Raw genomic sequence first — 22431 nt, forward strand, 5'->3', positions numbered from 1 at the left:
TGGTCAACCAAATTTCAAAAGCAACACAGGAAGGGCAGTTACAAAGTATCTGTATTTGTTCAGAGTTTCACCAAAATAATTTTTATTTAAAAACAAATCTGTCCACACACACGCGCACGCACACATATACAAATACACACACACAAAAATACACACACACACACAAAACCAATCTGTCTTAAGGCAAAGAATATTCTTTAAGCATTGAATTATGTTAAGCTCAAGTACCATATTTATCAGAACGCTGTTTTATCATGTCATTGAGCATAAGATTGCATTACAAGGGATGCCTGGGAAGCTCAGTTGGTTAATTGTCTGCCTTTGGCTCAGGTCATGATCCCAGGAACCTGGGATGAAGCCCTGCATCAGGCTCCCTGCTCAGCGGGGAGCCTGCTTCTCCTTCTCCCTTTGATGCTCCCTCTGCTTGTGTTCTCTCACTCTCTCTTCATCAAATAAATAAATAAATCTTTAAAAAAAAAACACAGAAATAAGAATTATAAAAATATTTTTAAAAAAGATTATTACAAGATGCTGTACTTCATCAATGTCTAGTAGTCACAATGCTAATAAAAATAAACTATTATACCTAATTTATGTTAGAGCACAGAGACATACTAGGCAAAAATGCCTCATTGGTTTAATGATATAGAAAAATTAAGAAGTATGTCATAAAAAGAATCAAAAAATAAAATTTTAAAGAGAAATTTTGTATTTAAAATAGAAAAAAAATGGTAGGATAATACATCATCCACAGAATTCTGAAAATCTCACTTATTTTCTGGAGAGCTTAAAGGTATGAAAGTACCAAGACAGTTTTGTATTCTCAAGCTCATATGGATCTGAAGTGAACATGTAAATTTTGCTTTTCTAATCAGTTACACACCTCTTATATGTCAGCAATTCCATTTGCTTCTTTATCAGTACAGATGTAACTATATCTAATTACACAAGGCAAAGTTCCAGTTCTATACAAGAAATAAACAAATTTTAATCTCTACACTCAATGTGGGGCTCAAAACCACAACTTCAAGATCAAGAGTCCCATGCTCTACCAAACCAAGTCAGCCAGGCACCCCAATTTACTTAAATTTTAAAGAGTTTTTGTTTGTTTTTATAATTCACTTCAGGTTGTCTTTGAGCAAAGAATTATGTAGGAAGTCTCCAACATGGTCTTTCAAGGTGGTTAGTGTGGCAGAAAACTAGAATGCCAAAAACGCATTCCATTTTAAGACTAAGGAAGTTTTATTTACATATTTCTGAGAGAATATGGAGAGAGACAGTGAAAGAGGTAAATTGAAAAAATCTTAAATATTTTTCTATTAAAAGTCTAGAGTGTCTATCATTAGTACCCTACTGTAATGCAATTACCAAGTCTCTTCTAATGCTTGTCGTCAGGGGGAAAAAGGCCTCACACAGATTCATAACATCTTCTATGCACTAGTGTCCTCTAACTGCTAAATTTCTACAAATAAACATGTAAAAAAATGCTCAAATACACTGTTGGTTTCAAATATCTCTAAGGTAGTAGTAGAGGTCTGTTTTGATAGCTGTCTCATTTATCAGCTTCCTCCTTCCAACTGGCAAAAAACAGAACTGAAAGTAACTGTGGCTGTCTTTCTCATTCATCTACAGGGAAAAGGTCTGAAGGATGAAGCAGGAAGAAGAAACCATCACAACTCTAGCGGTTTAGAGGACAGACTACAGGGGCGCCTGGGTGGCTCAGTGGGTTAAAGCGTCTGCCTTCAGCTCAGGTCATGATCCCAGGGTCCTGGGATCGAGCCCCGCGTCGGGCTCTCTGCTCCATGGAGAGCCTGCTTCCTCCTTTCTCTCTACCCGCCTCTCTGCCTACTTGTAATCTCTGTCTGTCAAATAAATAAATAAAATCTTTAAAAAAAAAAAAAGACAGACTACAGTTTACTACGACTTAGTAGTAACTACACAAATTATATGCCATCAAATTTGTTCAGCACAAAGTTAAAGTTTAGACTATTTTTTTAGCTAACAGAAACAAAATACACAAGGCTTTGGTATCTTCCTTAATTCCCAGAACTCTCCTTTTAGTCACGTTATGATCCTCTCCAAGAACATACCGTTGTTGGGAGAAACAGTAATTATCTACTAGGATGTTTTTTGTTCTATTACCAACTTTAAGTAGAAATGCCTAGTACAATGCAAATATGCTACTGCTCTACTTCCTTTAGTTTTTAAGGTCATTTGATTAAATGTGTATATATATATATATATATGGGTATATATATATATATATATATATTAACAAACCTCTAACAAATTTAAACTTTTAAGTATGAATCAAAATTGTTATTTGGGTATATGCTAGTGCCTTCAATTTGCTGTCTGCAAAAGCATAAAAGATTAAAGAAAATAAGAGAAAAGGCGGACTACTTCCTGAAGTTAACAAAGAAACGAAATGAATTATCCACATGAAAAGTGGTTTTCCAGGGCACCCAGGTGGCTCAGTGGGTTAAAGCCTCTGCCTTAGGCTCAGGTCATGATCCCAGGGTCCTGGGATCAAGCCCCACATGGGGCTCTCTGTTCAGCAGAGAGTCTGCTTTCCTTCCTCTCTCTCTGCCCGCCTCTCTGCCTACTTGTGATCTCTGTCAAATAAATAAATAAAAATAAAATTAAATTAAAAAGTGGTTTTCCTGCTTGTATCATATCAGTAGCCTATTTTTTTCAAAAATTGTAAAAAAAATACCTAGTGTTCCTTAAAATGTTTTAGGTAAAGATTTCATTGAATATCTGATTTTAAAAGAAAGAAGGACCTTCATCTACAAACTTTTACCTACTAAAGATATAAAAGATATTAAAAAGATCTCAATCCTCTGAAGTCCATCCATGCAAGAACCTCTAAGGATCCCAAAATTTAAGGTTAAGAGCCCTTGCTTGCTTGTGATAGCAAGCTGGCTATGGTACCTGTTACCAGCGCAGGCTACTGCCTGCCTAATGAGGGAAGGATTTCACTGATCCACTGATTTCACTGATCCAAATTGGCTGAATAAGTGACTCCATATATCAAAACATATCCTTTCTGAAGCACTGGGCTTATGAACAGTCTTTGGTCAAGCACATTCCATTCCAAATCTGGTATTTGAGTGTTTCCATGACCTGATCCTTTGTTAACCTGATCACTTAACTAATTTATTTATTAGTAATTTCCATATTCCCTCAAGTTTCCCTTCCAAGTTTATCATTTTCCTCTCCTTTGAAGTCTCTCTGTCACTTATTATTATTAGCATGTATTAAGACCTTACTGTTTTTTCAGTGTGCTACATGCTTTTTATGCTTTTAATATCTCTAGTCCAAGCTATCATTTTCTAAAATATCTGTCTTACAGACAAGATAACAGGTTCTGAAAGGATAAATATATTTAAAGGCCAAATTTACAGCTAGCAAGTATGATGCAAGTGTAGGCCCAAGTGGACCCAAAGCCTCTTTTTCCACTATGCAATGCTTCTCCACTTTTCCTTTCAATTTACCCTTAAGAGTAAAGAAGTAAGATGCATATCCCTGAGGACCTGGGACCAGGGATTCCAGGACTAGAAGCAGCTCAATCAAAACATGACATTTCTTTGAACTCTCGTTTCATCTTTAAAATTCATATGACTTCTGCCTTTTTATGAAATGATTCTTTGGAGACTTAATTATAAAAATATCTTGAGGTACATATTAGAGAAGAAAATTTATAATACAGAAAGATAGAAACTGCTACTACCTCTAAGGATAAACACAACCACATTTGACAAGCAGCTCTTAAAATGTTCTTGATAATTTCAGTCCATATTAATTCATCTACCTATAAATTCTGTTGTGCTTTTCAGCCAACATTACACATTTAGCATAGTACATTTCAGTTATTCTTGCTTTGCATGTTTATCTCTCAAGCCAGATTTTAGTATCTGAGTAGAGATGTTCCTATGTATCCCCTATAGTAAGTAATTAGTGCAGCCAGGCTCTATACCCTGTGTCTAGGACAATAAATGTTTGATGAGTATATGAGTAGGGAACAGACACAGGGTAAGATGCATGGGGCTTCAGAGTCTAAACACTTAACTTTGAAACCAAGCTAAGTTGTTTTCTGTGTGTTTTTGAGCTAGTCACTTAACCTCATGGACTCAAAGAAATTATAGTAATGTCCACTTTAGGGAGATTTCTCAAGGATTACAAGAAGTATTTATTTGAAAATAGTTTGAGGATTTTATTTATTAGAGAGAGAGAGCATGCAAGCATGTGGAGGGGCAGAGGGAGAGGGAGAAGCAGACTCCCCACTTAGCAGAGAGCCCCATGCAACACAACAGGGTGGGGGGCCTCTATCCCAGGACCAAGGGACCATGACCTAAGCCTAAGGTAGACACTTAAAACAACTGAGCCACCCCGGAGCCCCAGAAAACAGTCTGTATTCTTTAATAAAACTTACCAAATATTATTAATGAAGTTATTAATTGATCAGCTCAAACAGTTTTATTTAAAAGGCAGGTGAAGGAAGATCTTTTTTTTTTTTCTTTTTTAAAGATTTTGTTTATTTATTTGAGAGGGAGTATGTGTGCACTTGCACAAGCAGGGCAGGGGCACAGGGAGAGGGAGAAGCGGACTCCCCACTGAGTAGGGAGCCCCACTCTGGGCTCCATCCCAGGACCCTGGGATCATGACTTGATCCGAAAGCAGACACTAAACCGACTGAGCCACTCAGGCACCCCTCAGGTGAAGTAAGATCTTAAATATACCACATTTACATGACTAAGTAATTTCAGAAAGAGAAGTAAATTGTAATAAACTCCACTGAGGTACTACCATCTTTTTGGCTGATGTAAGTATGAAGGCATAAACTTATTTTCATACTGAAATACATTTCACAGTGTATAAAGTACTGTTTTATACACTCACCCACTTCCATTTTCCAAATCCTTAATTTGGAAAAAAAAAAATAACAATAATTGGGTGACCCCAATACACTCAAAGCCATCTCCCTTTTGCATTAGAATTTCAATTCAGGGGGCACCTGGGTGGCTCAGTGGGTTAAACCCTCTGCCTTCAGCTCAGGTCATGATCCCGGAGTCCTGGGATTGAGCCCCACGTCGGGCTCCCTACTCGGAGGCGAGCCTGCTTCCCTTCCTCTCTCTTTGCCTGCCTCTCTGCCTACTTGTGATCTCTATCTGTCAAATAAATAATAAATAAAATCTTTAAAAAAAAAAAAAAAGAATTTCAATTCAGTAGGTCCAAGCTGGGGCCCAGATACCTGCATTGTTTAAAAAAATGACATGAATGATTTTAGAGCAGTGAATCCTAATTTAAAACCAACAACATCAACACTTCTTTCCTTTACCACCATTACCAACCAGGTGAACCATGGAAATCTGTAGGTTCACAGCAACTATACAGTCAATTCTTTAACTCCTTCATTATTATAAAATTCAACTAAATGGTTATAAATTACTATAACCCTAGAAAAATCAACCAATATTTTTTAAAGTAAACTCTATGCCTAATGCGGGACTCCCTACCCCAAGATCAAGACTCTCATGCTGCTCTGACTGAGCTAGCCAGAAGCTCCTAACCAATATTTTAAAAAATTAAATATTCTAGAAAGTAACCTACTGAACTATATGCTGTTTCACAGAGGAGCCAAAATATCTCTTGCCTCTGCTCAAGCTAATTCAACCACCTTAAGCACTCTCTAAATTCCCTGCACCATCAGAAGTACTTAATCTTTTATCCGAAATCTCTTATATTGATTTTAGGCAATACAGTGCCTGTGCCTGTATTACAGTGCCTAAATTACAGCAACACTCCCAAGTGCTGTGAGGCAGCACTCACGGTCAAATATTTCTGCAGCAAAATGAATAACCAATCACAGTAAATACTACAAATAGCTTCACTTCAGGTCAGGACAAGTTTTGTCACAAAATGACTTTGAACCAAATTTTTAAAAAATACACATTTTTTAATGTCTTTAGATAGTAGAGATTCTGGATTTTGAGGTTACAGATAAAGAATTAGAAAAACCTTATCTTTTAGGTTTTAACTTACAAATCACTTTCATTAGAAGGCCTCCCCTCGCCCATCAAGACTGGGGTTCTATACCCTCTCCATGTGCACATGCAATGCTGTATACATAGTCCTATCTTAGTGGTTGCCTGGTCATTTCCGTCTAGACTGTAGGATACCTAGAGTCAGGGTCTGCATCTTTTTCACTATTACACTCTAAATAACTATCAAATATCTGCCACACAGTACACATTTAACCAAGATGGTAAATAAATAAGGAACTGTAAGTATTAAGACTTCAATAAAATTTTATTTTACTGCTCTACTTGCTTGATTTGTAAGGTATGATTAACATCAGTAAGATGAAGCTCCACATAATAAATAAATATCGGGTGCCTGGGTGGCTCACTGGGTTAAAGCCTCTGCCTTCGGCTCAAGTCATGATCCCAGGACCCTGGGATGGAGTCCCGAATCAGGCTTTCTGCTCAGCGGGGAGCCTGCTTCCCTTCCTCTCTCTCTGCCTGCCTCTCTACTTGTGATCTCTGTCAAATAAATAAATAAATAAATTGGCAAAAAATAAAAATAAATAAATAAATATCAGAAAATCAACCAAAAAGACTACTCAATAGCATCTACATCGTAATGGTATAAAAAGAGGGCTTCATTGCTATAAAATAAAACCCTTAAGTTTGTTAGCTAAGACAGTTCACAAAGTAAACTACAATATGAAATAAATTATTTCACATGCAGTAGTTTATTTATAATTTTAACCTAGGGCTTCTTGCATTATACATAAATAAATACAGTACAGTTGACTTTAGATTTTAATCCATATGTGCTCCCTTCCTACATCAAGAATTTTAGGATGGAGAATCTGAAGATGAAAAACTTGCTTTCTTCTAATTAATATGCTCTGATAAAATTGACAGGTAACTGACAAAAAATACAGACATTAAGCAAGATGAAAATGGAAAATTAAGTATTTAAACCAATAGAGTTACACAAGAATCTTAAAATTTTGAGGATTCTGACAGGTTCTAGGCACATATAATCATTCTTGGGTATACTTCCCTTTTACCTGAAACAAACATTTCTCTATTATTTTCTTTAAAGCCAAAGGGTCATTTGAGAACAAAGGATATGGAATTTTCTTCAAGAAGTACAATCTGAAAGATTGCTGAACTAGAACAACACATTAAATATTTAACATTAAATGAGAAAACTAAGCAGAAAAAAAATGTATATATACAGACTTTCTCTGAAATTTGACCAAACGGAGAGTGAGCTAGCTGACAAAATTTCATTTAACTAGCCATATGTAGAATACCCTATCTAATTTACACAGCCAGTCAGGCACTATTCACATAATCACATACAACAGCAAGTTGACAGGATAATTAGAAGACCAGGTAAAACCTGTCTCAACTACGAGTTTCCTATTCCAAATGTAGGAGTTTAATTCTGAGGGATATGGAAGGGAAGCTCTGTTGTTTCTAATATTAGGTTAAATATTTTCTATGTGGAAATAGGTACAAAAATTCCACTTTTCAAGGACAAGTAATTTTGAACCACGGGCTTACCAGATAAGAAAAATCATCTAAAAGGAAGCTTGCCCCCCCAAAATAATATTTTTTTTTCATTTGTAGGTAGATCACTTTTTTTTTTTTTAAAGATTTTTTATTTATTTATTTGACAGAGAGAGAGATCACAAGTAGACAGAGAGGCAGGCAGAGAGAGAGAGAGGGAAGCAGGCTTGCTGCTGAGCAGAGAGCCCGATGCGGGACTCGATCCCAGGACCCTGAGATCATGACCTGAGCCGAAGGCAGCGGCTTAACCCACCCAGGCGCCCCGTAGGTAGATCACTTTCTGACACACCAGTATCTTTTTTTTTGTTAATTTTTTGTTAATTTTTTATTTATTTCTTATTTTTTATAAACATATAATGTATTTTTATCCCCAGGGGTCCAGGTCTGTGAATCGCCAGGTTGACACACTTCACAGTACTCTCCATAGCACATACCCTCCCCAATGTCCATAACTCCCCTCCCCCTCTCCCAACACCCCCTCCCCCCCAACAACCCTCAGTTTGTTTTGTGAGATTGAGTCACTTATGGTTTGTCTCCCTCCCAATCCCATCTTGTTTCATTTATTCTCCTATCCCCAGAACCCCCCATGTTGCATCTCCACGTCCTCCTATCAGGGAGATCATATGATAGTTGTCTTTCTCTGACTGACTTATTTCACTAAGCGTGATACCCTCTTGTTCCATCCACGTCGTCACAAATGGCAAGATTCCATTTCTTTTGATGGCTGCATACTATTCCATTGTGTATATATACCATATCTTCTTTATCCATTCATCTGTTGATGGACATCTAGGTTTTTTCCATAGTTTGGCTATTGTAGACATTGCTGCTATAAACATTCGGGTGCATGTGCCCCTTCGGATCACTATGTTTGTATCTTTAGGGTAAATACCAGTAGTGCAATTGCTGGGTCATAGGGTAGTTCTATTTTCAACATTTTGAGGAACCTCCATGCTGTTTTCCAGAGTGGTTGCACCAGCTTGCATTCCTACCAACAGTGTAGAAGGGTTCCCCCTTCTCCACATCCTTGCCAGCATCTGTCGCTTCCTTACTTGTTAATTTTAGCCATTCTGACTGGTGTGAGGTGATATCTCATTGTGGTTTTGATTTGTATTTCCCTGATGCCGAGTGACGTGGAGCACTTTTTCATGTGTCTGTTGGCCATCTGGATGTCTTCTTTGCAGAAATGTCTGTTTATGTCTTCTGCCCATTTCTTGATTGGATTGTTTGTTCTTTGGGTGTCGAGTTTGCTAAGTTCCTTATAGATTTTGGACACTAGCCCTTTATCTGATATGTCCTTTGCAAATATTTCTCCCATTCTGTCAGTTGTCCTTTGGTTTTGTTAACTGTTTCCTTTGCTGTGCAAAAGCTTTTGATCTTGATGAAATCCCAATAGTTCATTTTTGCCCTTGCTTCTGTTGCCTTTGCCGATGTTCCTAGGAATATGTTGTTGCGGCTGAGGTCGAAGAGGTTGCTGCCTGTGTTCTCCTCAAGGATTTTGATGGATTCCTTTCTCACATTGAGGTCCTTCATCCATTTTGAGTCTATTTTCGTGTGTGTTGTAAGGAAGTGGTCCAATTTCATTTTTCTGCATGTGGCTGTCCAGCACCATTTATTGAAGAGGCTGTCTTTTTTCCACTGGACATTCTTTCCTGCTTTGTCAAAGATTAGTTGACCATAGAGTTGAGGGTCTATTTCTGGGCTCTCTATTCTGTTCCATTGATCTATGTGTCTGTTTTTGTGCCAGTACCATGCTGTCTTGATGATGACAGGTTGGTAATAGAGCTTGAAGTCCGGAATTGTGATGCCACCAACTTTGGCTTTCTTTTTCAATATTCCTTTGGATATTCGAGGTCTTTTCTGTTTCCATATAAATTTTAGGATTATTTGTTCCATTTCCTTGAAAAAAATGGATGGTATTTTGATAGGGATTGCATTAAATGTGTAGACTGCTTTAGATAGCGTAGACATTTTCACAATATTTATTCTTACAATCCAGGAGCAAGGAACATTTTTTCCATTTCTTTGTGTCTTCCTCAATTTCTTTCATGAGTACTTTATAGTTTTCTGCATATAGATTCTTAGTCTCTTTGGTTAGGTTTATTCCTAGGTATCTTATAGTTTTGGGTGCAATTGTAAATGGGACTGACTCCTTAATTTCTCTTTCTTCTGTCTTGTTGTTGGTGTACAGAAATGCAACTGATTTCTGTGCATTGATTTTATATCCTGACACTTTACTGAATTCCTGTACAAGTTCTAGCAATTTTGGAGTGGAGTCTTTTGGGTTTTCCACATACAGTATCATATCATCTGCGAAGAGTGATAGTTTGACTTCTTCTTTGCCGATCTGGATGCCTTTAATTTCCTTTTGTTGTCTGATTGCTGAGGTTAGGACTTCTAGTACTATGTTGAATAGCAGTGGTGATAATGAACATTCCTGCCGTGTTCCTGACCTTAACGGAAAAGCTTTCAGTTTTTCTCCATTGAGAATGATATTTGCCATGGGTTTTTCATAGATGGCTTTGTAATATTGAGGTATGTGCCCTCTATCCCTACACTTTGAAGAGTTTTGATTAGGAAGGGATGCTGTACTTTGTCAAATGCTTTTTCAGCATCTATTGAGAGTATCATACGGTTCTTGTTCTTTCTTTTATTAATGTGTTGTATCACATTGATTGATTTGCGGATGTTGAACCAAACTTCCAGCCCTGTAATAAATCCCACTTGGTCGTGATGAATAATCCTTTTTATGTACTGTTGAATCCCATTGGCTAGTATTTTGGTGAGAATTTTTGCATCTGTGTTCATCAAGGATATTGGTCTGTAGTTCTCTTTTTTGGTGGGATCCTTGTGTGGTTTTGGGATCAAGGTGATGCTGGCCTCATAAAATAAGTTTGGAAGTTTTCCTTCCATTTCTATTTTTTGGAACAGTTTCAGGAGAATAGGAATTAGTTCTTCTTTAAATGTTTGGTAGAATTCCCCTGGGAAGCCGTCTGGCCCTGGGCTTTTGTTTGTTTGGAGATTTTTGATGACTGTTTCAATCTCCTTACTGGTGGTGGGCCTGTTCAGGTTTTCTCTTTCTTCCTGATTCAGTTGTGGTAGTTTATATGTCTCTAGGAATGCATCCATTTCTTCCAGATTGTCCAATTTGTTGGCATAGAGTTGCTCATAGTATGTTCTTATAATTGTCTGTATTTCTTTGGTGTTAGTTGTGATCTCTCCTCTTTCATTCATGATTTTATTTATTTGGGTCCTTTCTCTTTTCTCTTTGATAAGTCTGGCCAGGGGCTTATCAATCTTACTAATTCTTTCAAAGAACCGGCTCCTAGTTTCATTGATTTGTTCTATTGTTTTTTTGGTTTCTATTTCATTGAGTTCTGCTCTGATCTTTATGATTTCTCTTCTCCTGCTGGGTTCAGGGTTTCTTTCTTGTTCTTTCTCCAGCTCCTTTAGGTGTAGGGTTAGGTTGGGTACTTGAGACCTTTCTTGTTTCTTGAGAAAGGCTTGTACCGCTATATATTTTCCTCTCAGGACTGTCTTTGCTGTGTCCCACAGATTTTGAACTACTGTGTTTTCATTATCATTTGTTTCCACAAATTTTTTCAATTCTTCTTTAATTTCCTGGTTGACCCATTCATTCTTTAGAAGGATGCTGTTTAGTCTCCATGTGGTTCTTTCCAGCTTTCCTCTTGTTCTTGAGTTCTAGCTTCAGAGCATTGTGGTCTGAAAATATGCAGGGAATGATCCCAATCTTTTGATACTGGTTGAGACCTGATTTGTGACCCAGGATGTGATCTATTCTGGAGAATGTTCCATGTGCACTAGAGAAGAATGTGTATTCTGTTGCTTTTGGATGAAATGTTCTGAATATATCTGTGATGTCCCTCTGGTCCAGTGTGACACACCAGTATCTTTTCGCGAGCTTCTAAACTAACAGTAATCAAAAGTGGCCTTCATTATTTACATCAAAAATGATACAATATCTGAGATTTTCTTTAAATTATCTGGTAAAGGAAAGTGGAAAGACTGATGAAGTAAGTTTGGCAAAATACGATTCCTAAAGCTGAGAGGTAGGTACACAGAGATTCATCATATTATTCCTGCTACTTTAGTGTACATTTGAAATAATTTTAAACACTTAAGTTGAGACTTTTAAACGTTGGGTATATATAGTATATAATACAGTAAACACATATATAGGCATTATCGACCAAACCACTCTAGTTATTGGGTTAACAGAGGAACAAAAAGCAGAGTGTTCCTAGTGGAAGATTGAACCTCCTCGCCACCTCAGAAGGAAGGTCAAGAGGGACTAATTAGATTCAAGGAAATTAATTGGGTCACATTTCTGTGGGGTGGAATATTAATAGGCAGGCTATAAGTAGGACTATACTATGGCAAAAGTCCTACCCTAAAAAAAGCTAGGCCATCTCTTATTGATACTTAAATTATAAGTTGTTGTGGGGAGGAGAGGCTTCTTATTTTTGTGGCATGTGGGTTGTAGTATTCTTCTATGTATTATTCACGCTTTGGAACTTTAGTATTCATGAGTTCCTTGGTGCTGAAAAAATAATCCCAGTCTGGGGTTCCTGAAGAAGCTATACCAGTTTAAATGGAAGAAACTGCAAGCTACAGTTCCTATAAAAATAGCCAGTCTTTACCCAGCCATTGGAGTGAGATCTCTTGGCTGAGATGACACAGAAGAAAATTATTTAGAGGAAAGAAGAAGCATCTATATGTATTTTTTCTTCTGAAAGAAAAAGCAGAGATAACTTATCAGATTACAACTTTGTGAGATCAAGAGACTGACTTGATTTCAGAGGAGGATTCAAACATAAAATTAATGAGGTCAGAAACACCGTGATTTTAGACTGTTTACCTTGTATTGTATGAGCGATTATGTCATCTCTATTCTTGGTGTAATGGTATTCTGGTCAGGTGAGTTTGGTTGTGCAACCAATCTTGTTCAATATAATTAAATAAAAGAAACAAAACAGAGGAGGATATAGTACTGCCTTGGAATTAACACAATGAATATCCCAATCCATTGAAATGGCTTCTGGAGGTAATATCAAATAAACAGAAATAAAAAAAGGACTATGATGGCCAAACTGCCCATCTCATTGGTAACAGGTAGAAACAGTGGGAGGACTGGATAGGTGGCCCCAAGAAAACACATTAAGATACCCTCTTCATCTCCTCTAAGGAGGACACAGCACCTCATGTAAATCATATGCCTAATATTAACTTTCCTGTGTTAATGGTTTTAAAAAATAGAGGTCTACTGATATTTGGTGGGTAGTTCATGTTTTGTTTTAGTTGGTTTCGTTTTTTGGTGTTTTCTTTCTCTTCCTCTCAATTATCTGATCAAGAACAGATACTATCCTAAATTCACCACTGTCTCTCTTGCCCTTACCTGATCCTTCTTTTCTCTGCCTGGAGTTCTTTTTTACATAAATCCTTTTTTTTTTTTTTTTTAATTCTTTCTTTTTTTAAGCAGGGAGGGGGCAGAGGGACGGGAAAGAGAATCTTAAGCAGGCTCCATGCCTAGCATGGGGCCTGACACAGGGCTCGACTCCACAATCCTGAGATCATGACCTGAGCCAAAATCAAGAGTCATACACCCAATGAACTGAGCCATCCAGGCACCCCTCCGTTTTTTTTTAAACTAAGCTCTGTAGCCACTTCCTCCAGAAACCCTTCCCTGATGCTGCCCTCCTTTAAATCTCCTAAAAGAATCTTTTTTCCTTGCATTTCTTTAATTATACAACACCCATAACAGTTTATAAATTTCAGGAGGACAGGATACTTCACACCATCAAATACAAGTCTCCACTGGTTTTTAAATGATGCACTATCATCCTATATAGCACTAAGAAAGAAAACAACACTATCAGTTGTAATTATGGGACACCACAAATTTAAGATGATCCAATTTCAGATAAGTTAAAATGTGGGGGGAAATATGCATCTAAGAATCAATGAAATTCTGCATGTCTTATGTGATTTTGTAGCTTCAATATTAACAAAATTCTAGGAATTTTAGAATAAGAAATCTAGAAAATTAGAATTCTAATTTAGAATTAGAAATTCTAATTCTGTGAATTAGAAAATTCACATTAAATGTTTGCAAAATGATTGACTGAATTAATAATTCAACCTGGATTGGTGCTTTTCATCAATACATATTTCTGACTCACTCAAAAACTAAAAGAATATAAAGAATAAATTTTTTAATTTTAGTTTTCACAACTATGACTTATGCGTATAATTTACAAATATACTGGTTCTGGTTTTCATTGGATAACAAAGCACCACGAAAGAAAATTAAATTGTTTTCTAAATATAACTATTATGGTTCCACATTAAAATAAAACCCACAATGTCAACTGCTTGGGTGGACACACATTATTATATTATGGTAGATAAAAAAAGAAACATGTAGGGGCACCTGGGTGGCTCAGTGGGTTAAAGCCTCTGCCTTCGGCTCAGGTCAGATTCCAGGGTCCTGGGATCCCTGGCATCGGGCTCTCTGCTAGTCAGGGAGCCTGCTTTCCTTCCTCTCTTGCTGCCTGCCTCTCAGCCTACTTTGATCTCTGTCAGATGAATAAATAAAATCTTTAAAAAAAAAAAAAGAAAAGAAAAGAAACATGTTGCTTTGTGATATCTGATCTTGATGGTCTGTGAATGGATTGAAACAATCCAAAATAAAGGATAATTTAACACTCATTTAAATTTGTTTTTGAAGTATATTCATATATTCATATTGTGGAAAGATAAGCACAAACATACAATGTCTGGTCCAGGGGTAGATATTAACAAATTACCAGCTCCTGTTTAATTTCAGAAAACAACCTGGTCCTTAATTTTAGTTTCAATTTTTAAGGGGAAGATGTCCTAAATCAAAAGCTGAAAATTTTCAAAACATAAAAATACGTTTAAGTTTAACCCAAATGAGATATTTATAAGTTGCTTTGTCATTTCTTGAGATAATAATGAAGTCTAGAACTGCTGAGAGACAAGTGGTGTAAAAGAGTGAAAAACTAAAATCCTATAATAGTAAGTTTGGAAATCTAGGGCTTCCTTTACATTTTTCCATATCCTCTAGAAAAAACATTATAAAAATAGCTACCCCTTACTGAACTATATGCTTCCTATACACTATTTCTAATTTGCAATAATCTACATAGTAGACATTAATACCATCATTCTATACCTAAGTATACTGAGGCTATAAAGAATTAAATAACTTATCCAAAGTTAACAGTAGTAAAATCGCCTCTAAAGTTTGAACCTGTGTTATAAGTAGCTTTCTGATCCAAAGAAGAAAACTCAGAAACAATCAGGAAATCTTTTCTGTGACCAGAAACAAAAGAACCAGTAAAATGAAGACAGTATTACCTCAATTTATACAAAGTAGGAAGAAAAGTTGTTTTGAGAAAAGGTATTCAGAATTCTGGGGACTGATAAATTCTTTAATTCCATTTTGTAATGTCTAGAAGCAGTCAATAACTTTTAGACTGAATATGTACAATAACTAAAGACTACGTTTACTACTAATATTACACATATGTACCTCACATAGGTCTATCACTAGGGAAGCCTGACTAAAACTTCTGCATGGCTCCACAATTTCAAATTATTTCTTTCTACCTTTAACAATAAGAGAGGTAGTTATTGCATAGAAGTTAAGGGCACAGGCCATGGAGAATGACAAGACTAGATAAAATCCTAATTTTGCAGCAATATAACTCGAGCAAGTTACTTAGATTCTCTAAATCTCATTTTCTTTATTCATAAGAATAAGATTATTAATATCTGACAGTGTTATTGTAATGAGTAAATGAGATAGGTTTATCAAGCATTCTACACAGTATCCTGTATACAGTAGGTACCCAATAAATCTGTTATGGTAATCTATTTTGGAGAATTCTCTGCTTTACTGGTATATATTAAAATAAAATTAAACTTTTTTTTTACTATCGGCTATGGGGTTATAACACAAAGTGCAAAGAAAAGAAAGATCCATTAATATTCCCCATTCAGAGAACATGCCTTTTCAATGTCAGAGCAATTTACCAACAGACTCAAACAAAGCCCAGATTTTAGTCTACCGGAAGTAATGGGGAAGCCCATCACACTTTTAAAATGTAGGGCAGAATACAACATTGTAACATGTTACTGCTATAGGGAAAGAACTGTTTCTCTAGATAAGAGTCAATTTTACCACTTAACCACTGAGGGGAGCTGTAACCTAGGAAAAGGTTTATATAGCGTCCCAAGGTTATTTTTAAACTTTCTCACACCTCACAGTATTCATTTAATACATTCTGTTTATTCTTGCTATAATAAGAGACTTATACACCCCCTTCAGTGTATTAGTTTATAATACCATTCTTCAGAAACTTGGAACTGGTATGTCTCTATCTTCATTGTGTAATAAGAACAACTTTCTAGACAAATACAGTTTTTACCATCAACTACAACCCAAATCTAATTGGCTAGCTCTTTAACACATCAGTTAACTAAGAGACTTCAGATGTATCACTGAGTCATGAGTATTAAAAACTGAGAGATCATCCACTGGGGAGAAGTAAGATCTTATGAGAATGAAAGCTAGCTTTTTAAGCTGTAATCAATTTCAAGAAGTCTGAGTTTGTTTTTAAAACTTCAATGACTACTCCTCCAAGCATAATCATGTTCACCTCTATCCTAAGAGAAGGCCAGAACTGTTAACATGTGTGAACATTCAACACAATTACATTGGTTTGCTATCCAGTCATCCGAACACTCCCTATCATGTTTGGACCTATCTTCCCAAGCTTCCCAGCTCCCCTGGACTAAAAATGGCCCAGCTACTGCTAGAAAAAGTGTGGTATTCCTTCCATCACTGAGATATACAACAAAGACTGTACACTGACTCTGGAAGGAAGAAACTGCTACAACCAAAGCATGTTATAAATCTGTTATAAATCTATTTTAGAACTTTAATGGTGATCATGATGATGACATGGTAAATGGTAAAACTAATATTCACTGGACCTATTTAATTCACAAAACAACCCTATAAATTTGTGGCTGAGAAGTTAAGAAACTTACCACAATCACACAGTTTATAAGAGCAGAGCTAAGGCTTGAAATCAGGTCTGACTCCAGAACCCACTTTCTTAATTCACTATATTTTCATTGCCTATCTTCCCTAATCCCCATTTGAAAATATGTACTGAACACCTATATTATGCCTGTTAATCATTTGGGATTCCACAATATTTAAAGTAATCGAAGATGATTATTTAAGATTTTAGATTTTATTTATTTGAATAGAGAAAGCAAGAGAGTGTGAGCACATTTGGGTTAAGGGACAGAGGTGGGGGAAAAAGCAGGCTCCCCGCTGAACAGAAATCCCCATACGGGACTCGATCTGAGGATCCTGGGACCATAACCTGAGCCAAAGGCAGACACTTAACCAACTGAGACACCCAGGTGACCCAACTGAAGATGAATATTAAAGCACCCGTCTAGAACTCCTCAACCCAAAGAGTTAAAGCATGTACTTTATTTATTTATTTATTTATTTTTTAAGATTTTATTTGACAGACAGAGATCACAAGTAGGCAGAGAGGTAGGCAGAGAGAGGAGGAAGCAGGCTCCCCGCTGAGCAGAGAGCCCCATACGGGGCTCGATCCCAGGACCCTGGGATCATGACCTGAGCTGAAAGCAGAGGCTTAACCCACTGAGCCACACAGGTGCCCCACATGTACTTTATTTTTAAAGATATCAAAGGTCATTCATGATTTTGTTCAACAGATGTTTAAATAAGCATTTACTATGCTAGATGCTAAACAGATAGAAAGATGGGTAAGACACAGTATACCTCAAGCTCCAAACCAAATACAAAGTATACATATAATTCAGTATTTTTACTTTAACCGTTTTAAGAAAAGTACTTCTTAAAAATAATTCTGCTATTGGCTATCATTTCATTTTTAAAAAAATTCTAAAAGCTACAAATCACTATTTAATTTTCAGAAGGCAACATTTCTCCTACCACCAAAATGCTAGTGTACTTCAACACTGTATATAGTCAACAACGTGAAAGGTGATGAAATTTGCCATTAGCTTACATTTTCTATGACAAATGTCCACTCTTTATCTTCAAATTCCTCTGCATGAGGATCCTGTTAAAAAAAAGCAAAATACAAAATTGAGATATATTTCTTTAAACCCATTAATCCAATCAAGAGCATACAAACAGCCTTGCTTTTAGCTTTTACCAACTTTTAAAAAGGAGAAGCAGAATAACCTACTCTGATGAAACTTCCACAATTTCTCTACACCTAAATCCTTATTTTATATTGAAAAATTCTCTATTTTACTTATGTTGATGCATATAACTCTTCCACCATAGCACCAATGACAAGAAAAAAAGAAACCTAATCAGAAAGATGGATAATTTAGTGAGTGAATTTAAGAAGCACTTTTATAAAATATAAAATATAAATGCTCATATGAAGCCCTCATCTTGTTTTATCCTTTTATACTTTCAAAATAACAGTATCACTTGAGAAAAGGTTTTCTTCTGCAGAGGTCATTTGTAATTTTAAAGCACCCCAAGGGACTCCATAATCTACACAAAATGGCAAAATGGCATGGCTGTTTCCTCCTTCCTCCCCTCCCATCAACCCTCTCAGAAATGGGAGATACGGTAATGGATACTCCAACCAATGCAAATTTTAAAAAGGAAAAAAAGGCACATTTACGTATTTATTTTACAAATATATATCTGGTACTTATCATATAAGAAACTGGAAATGTGCTATATGAATTCAAACATAGCTGTCCTTGCCTTTGAAGACAAACACAACTAATCTAAATAAATATGATGAAAGAAATACATGGTTTCACCACAGATTAGAAAACAACACATCACGTCTAGGAATGAACAGAAAAGCCTGATGAGAGAGAAAGCACCTGGGCTAGGTGGGAGTATATAAGATTTCCATAGATATTCCAGTAAGTAAAGGCAAAAGGCAACAGAATGTAAGACATAAAAAGGAAAGTTATGGGGTCACATAACATGTCCATTTACTTATTCAAATTTAACTTCATATAGTAGAGAAGGCAGAAGGATAGAGGTACTGAAAATAAGGGAATATTTAAATAAAGGCTTTGGGCTCAACATTCTACTCTAAAATTGAGCAAGTGCACATAGATGGAAAATGGGCTCTGCTATTCCTCTAGCGGGACTCAGGTCCCACATGCTTCTCATACGGAAGTATCTTATTCATGATCGATTCCATTTTAGTGTATTAATAATCTTTTGCTTCTACTGCCACAGTTGAGTTTTGGTCCTAAGCTATTTCAAGATAAAAGTGACTATAACATTCTCTCTGTCTCTCTACCCTCCAATCAATCTTATACACATATTATTCACCCAAACCACAATTCTGACCACGTTAGTACCAACTCAGATTTCTTTAATGACACCTACAACCTACCAGATAAATTCCAGGCTCCTTAGTCACTTCTTTATTTACTTATTTTTCACTTTAAAGCATGGTAACTGACTGATTTCTGAGCTGTAGCGAGGCTATTTAGTTCTATGAGTAAATTCACACAAATGGGATAAAAATCTGCTGAGAAGGAGTTTCTTTGGTGGCGATAGGCAGGGGGAAGTAGGAGAAGCTAGAAGAGAAAGTACAGGAAGGGATTTCTACCTGATACTTGTTTCCTCAGCTTGGTCCTGCCCATGAACTAGGTTTATGGAGAGAGACTACTGTAAATAAAGGTTGAAGGAACTTTTCCATGAGTGATTTAGGGCACAAACAATGCTACTTTAGAGACCAAGTAATATAGTGTACTACAATGTTGAGAGGAAAGAGACATCTTACCACCCTTCCTGGCTGCCCTTCCCCCATTTTGCTGAGGAATGCAGCATAGCTCCAGAACAGCTAGTATAATTAATAAAAATACAATAAATACTTACTGAGCACACACTCTGCCCCAGTTATTGTGTTGTTTTCATTATCACAGCAACTTATGAAATAGGTACTGTTTTTATTCCCATTTAAAAGAACAGAAACCTGAGAACTAAAAGATGCACCATTTCACAGTGAACAATTAATAAGTAGTAAAACAATGTTATGATTCCAGGTCTGTCTGACTTTTGGCTACACTGTTGGTCCAGTTTTACTACATTGTCCCCCAGGACTTAGAAAAGTATCAGGCACACAGCAACCTCGCAAGAATATTTGAGGAATGGGGGCGCCTGGGGTGGCTCAGTGGGTTAAGCCTCTGCCTTCAGCTCAGGTCATGATCCCAGGGTCCTAGGATCGAGCCCTACATTGGGCTCTCTGTTCAGCAGGGAGCCTGCCTCCCTCTCCCTCTCTGCCTGCCTCTCTGCCTACCTGTGATTTCTGTCTGTCAAACAAATAAATAAAATCTTAAAAAAAAAAGAATTGAGGAATGAATTTATTAATAACTATATCCTATAATTTGACAAATATTGAACAGTGTCTTACATATGACATGCATTAATTCTAAAGCAGGTGAAACATTTTTTTAAAAACACAGATGATGTATTACTCTTACAAGAATAAGCTCAGCAGGACCAAGGAATCAAGGGACACATCTGATAGGGCAAAGTCAATCAAAACTTGTAAAAGAGCAATAATAGTATTTATTTTCAGGCCATTTTTAAATGGCATAGCTACACAATTAACTATTTATATTATTGATCAGACAAAAACATTTGTAATGAAAATTGCTTCTAGCTTGAATCAATTAAGTCTTCTCTGTATCCTACTTTCTACCTTCTGAAGTCTCCTTTCTCACCACTGCAGTAAAGAGAAAAATTGAAAATGGCTTAAGAATCAGTTTTCTTTTTAAAAACCTAAAGGCTTTTTTTTTTTTTAACTAGAAATAGGCATTTTCAATCTATTCAAATTTCAAAAACAGGCAAGCAGACTAAAAAAATTAATTTCTGGCTAAGTCATAGGAAAATGAAACATAATGCTAACTTTTCATAAAAGCGTTTTGTTTTTGAGTACACCTCTATGAATACCACACTTTGGACAAGAGGGTTTAGCGCAATCCTTTCCTACTTGCAAATTTCAAGATTAAATGAATTGTGAAACTTTAATATGAGTAAAAGAAAAAGGAAAACATGAAAAACTTTTCCACTTGAATATTTTAAATGCTGTAAAAAACAAGATCTAAAAGTTACACTGTACGAATGAAAGGCTGTTTTACCTCTCTGCCTTTTTATTAGAATTCTGAGGGAGTTGGAGGGTTGGGAAGATAAAAATGGCCACTGAAAATTTTTTTAAATATTTAAAATAATCACAAGGTTGCCTCAATAGCACAACTAAACAGAGCTGTTTACTACAACAAACTGGGAAGAAAAGGGTATTTGGGCTTTTTTCTACAGACTAACTCTCGAAGTCATAAAAGTTCCATGATAAGGATATGCTCAACATTCCCATCAGAGCAGTACTTGAAAATAACACTTATCTCTTAATCCTCCAAGTACTACATTTCAACAGCCACTTTCAACTCAGAATCACTCAGATAGTGCATATCCTTTTCCCAAACACATGGCAGTCAATTATTTATCAGCTCTATTCTAGCCCCTTACTCTCTGTCATTTTTTCAAGTTGAGAAACTATGTCCATTCATTTCATCTTTCCCAATGTAAACAGCAAACCAAATCAAAATACTCAAGGGATTACTTAAAAATCTTCCTCAAGCATATCAGAGATCCTGCTGTTTTAATTTATATTCATCGTAGTTTTTATTACGGAATAGGTCATACAGTGTAGTAGAAAAAAGAGGGCTAAATCACTGTGACTTAGCAAGAGACCTTCTTCCTTAGTCTCAGTTTTCTGAACAATAGTACACAGGAATAATTACACAACCTTAGGGTTACCGTGAGAGTTACAGGTCTTGCTTCTCTCTATCAAGCTTCCTGTATCATTCCAGTAGGAGATATATGGATAATGGGGATTTAGTAACAGGCTTTTAGGATAGCTGGCTGAAGGGCTATAGGATGGCCCTGAACTTTCTGGGGAAAAAAAAAAAGGAAGAGCAGGTATTGTCTCATCCCTTCTGTCCTGCAAAAGTAACTTCAATACAACTGGAATGCTTCAAGGAAGATATAAAGCATTTGTTTTCTAATTTCATCACTTTCAAAAAGGCTAAAAATGAGACTTTTCTCCACCATTCTTTTGAAGCAGGTAAGGGGTTAGTTAGGAAAGTAAATATTCTAGTGCTTAATGAGGACTTGGTGGAGACTACTTTATAATGTTTCAGGAAATATGGAAGACCTTCAAGGAAACAGCATGTATGTATATATAACTGGCAGGTAGGTATATACACAGCTATGTTTTGGGATCTGCCCTTTGAATTTACAACCAGAATTTTGCTTTTAAGCTGCAGTATTTGTAAAATATTAGTATCAATAAAGTAGCTACCAAAATCAACTTAGAACTTCCTACATTAACATCAATAAAATACTCCTCAAATTCTGATTTTAAAGATTTATTTACTGATTTGAGAGAGAGAGAGAGAGTCGGGGGAGGGGGGACAAAGAGAGAGGGAGAGAGAATCTCAAGCAGAGTCCCTGCTGAGCACAGAACCTGATGCAGGACTGGATCCCACAACCCTGAGATCATGACCTAAGCCAAAATCAAGAGCCAGCCACTTAACCAACTGAGCTACCCAGGCGCCCTTGAATACTAATTTTAAAACATATTTTGTATTTAGTCAAACAGGACTAACAAAATGAGGCTTAGGACTAAAAATTCCACAAACCTCAGCTTTCCACAAAGAAGCACTTTAAAAT

At 36.4% G+C, this 22431-nt stretch overlaps 1 protein-coding gene across 9 annotated transcripts in view; it reads right to left on the reverse strand.

The window, feature by feature from the left end:
- The window catches only part of EHBP1 (EH domain binding protein 1), a 340487-nt gene that overhangs the window by 246699 nt on the left and 71357 nt on the right, over positions 1-22431 (reverse strand). For all 9 annotated transcript variants that reach the window (XM_045979135.1, XM_045979137.1, XM_045979136.1 and 6 more), the window contains exon 5: positions 17714-17767. In XM_045979135.1, coding sequence (XP_045835091.1) covers positions 17714-17767 — 54 coding nt within the window. The remainder of the gene's footprint in view (positions 1-17713; positions 17768-22431) is intronic.

This window comes from Meles meles, chromosome 15 (assembly GCF_922984935.1).
Source record: "Meles meles chromosome 15, mMelMel3.1 paternal haplotype, whole genome shotgun sequence".
Lineage (NCBI taxonomy): Eukaryota > Metazoa > Chordata > Mammalia > Carnivora > Mustelidae > Meles > Meles meles.